Source organism: Tasmannia lanceolata, unplaced genomic scaffold, assembly GCF_043159265.1.
Source record: "Tasmannia lanceolata isolate RefF3 unplaced genomic scaffold, GAP_Taslan_0.1 ptg000037l, whole genome shotgun sequence".
NCBI lineage: Eukaryota > Viridiplantae > Streptophyta > Magnoliopsida > Canellales > Winteraceae > Tasmannia > Tasmannia lanceolata.
The window spans coordinates 35,406,471-35,408,189 of NW_027518714.1; the positions used below are offsets into that span (position 1 = coordinate 35,406,471).

General features: G+C 37.2%; 1 protein-coding gene across 1 annotated transcript; it reads right to left on the reverse strand.

The window, feature by feature from the left end:
• Window positions 1-817: 817 nt before the first annotated feature.
• LOC143861427 (uncharacterized) lies at window positions 818-1,456 on the reverse strand. Its single transcript, XM_077372354.1, has one exon. It carries the CDS (start codon window positions 1,454-1,456, stop codon window positions 818-820), a length of 639 nt encoding a protein of 212 aa, XP_077228469.1.
• Between the last annotated feature and the right edge of the window lie 263 nt (window positions 1,457-1,719).

Below are 1,719 nucleotides of genomic sequence, written 5' to 3' on the forward strand. Positions count from 1 at the left end.
TTTCTAAAATAAGAAACTTTTTATTTCTTCAATCTCTATCCTTCAGCAACTAAATCTAAGATTCAATACCCTCTCATCATAATCTTAAAACTTGGCAAATAACTCCTTGACACCATCTCTAAGGTTTCTTATGTCCAAAAGATGGATGTTTTATAAAGTTTCTAAAATAAGAAGCTTTCTATTTTTTCAATCTCCATCCTTCATCAGTTAAATCTAAGCTTCAATACCCTCTGATTCTCAACCGAAAACGTGGCTAGAAGTTGGTTGACAATATCGCTAGGGTTTCAATACCACAAAAGGTGGTCCTTCATCAACTAAATCTAAGTTTCAATACCATCTCATCCTCTCCTCAAAACATGGCTAAAAGCTCCTTGACCCCATCTCTAGGATCTCCTATGACTAAAAATTGATGTTTTGAAAAGTTTCTAAAATAAGAAACTTTCTATTTTTTCAATCTTCTTGCTTTATCAACTAAATCTAAGATTCAATACCATCTCGTCCTGATCTCAAAACTTGGCAAAAAGCTTATTAACATTATCTCAACGATTTTTCACGTCTAAAAGATGGGTGTTTTATAAAGTTTCTAAAATAATAAACTTTTTATTTCTTCAATCTCCATCCTTCATCAACTAAATCTAAGATTCAATACCATCTAATCCTTTTTTTTTTTTTTATGAGTAAGCAGGGGTTAGGCGGACCCCAACCAGGCAATAAAGAAAATAGGGATTACAATTACGGGGGCTGAAAAGCCATCAAAACGGGAACAAACTCACAACTACAAAGGATCCAAGGGAAATATAAACTAAACATGAAGACATTATTTTCTATAATATTCAGTCCCTGCCCTGTCAGAATCCAGGAGCTGGAGAAGAGCCGGGGGAGACAGAAAAGGAGAGATGTTTACCCCTTTGCATGGGCATTTTCGTTTGGATAAAAAGTCTGCAACGCAATTCCCTTCCCTCCAAATGTGGGTGATGCTCCATCGTTGAAAGCGAGAAAGGAGCAGCTGAATTTCCTTAATGCGGCGGAAGCTCTGCCAAGGTATGGTCGAGAGCCCATTGATTATATCCGCTGTAGATTTAGATTCCACTTCCAACCAAATTATACCATAGCCCATTTGAAGGGCTTGCTGCAAACTAGTGAGGACACCGAGGGTTTCAAGAGCGAGGATGTCCTCCCGGTCCACATTGATAGAAAACATGGAGACAAGAAACCCGTTGCTATCACGAATTGCTCCACCAATACCTCCTCCAACATCCTCCAGAGAAGCGTCGGAATTGATTTTAAAAGATCCTGGAGGCGGCCTAATCCAGGAAAAGGATTGAAGAGAAATAGTGCTGGGGCAGAAAACACATCCAAAGATGGAAGCAATAGACCAATTGCTCTGGGTATCCAAGTCGGTTAGCTTCAGCCCCAAGATCTTGGTTTTTATTAAGCAATACCATCTAATCCTCATCTCAAAATGTTGTTAAAAGCTCTTTCACACTATCTCTAGGGTTTACTAAGTATAAAAGTTTGATGTTTTATAAAGTTTCTAAAATGGGAAACTTTTTTTTCTTTCAATCTCCATCATTTAGCAACTAAATCTAAGATTCCGTACCCTCTCATTCTCATCTCAAAACTTTGCTAAAAGCTCTTTGACACCATCTCTCGAGTTTCCAATGTCTCAAAGATGGATGTTTTATAAAGTTTCTAAAATAATTTTTTTTTTATTTTTTC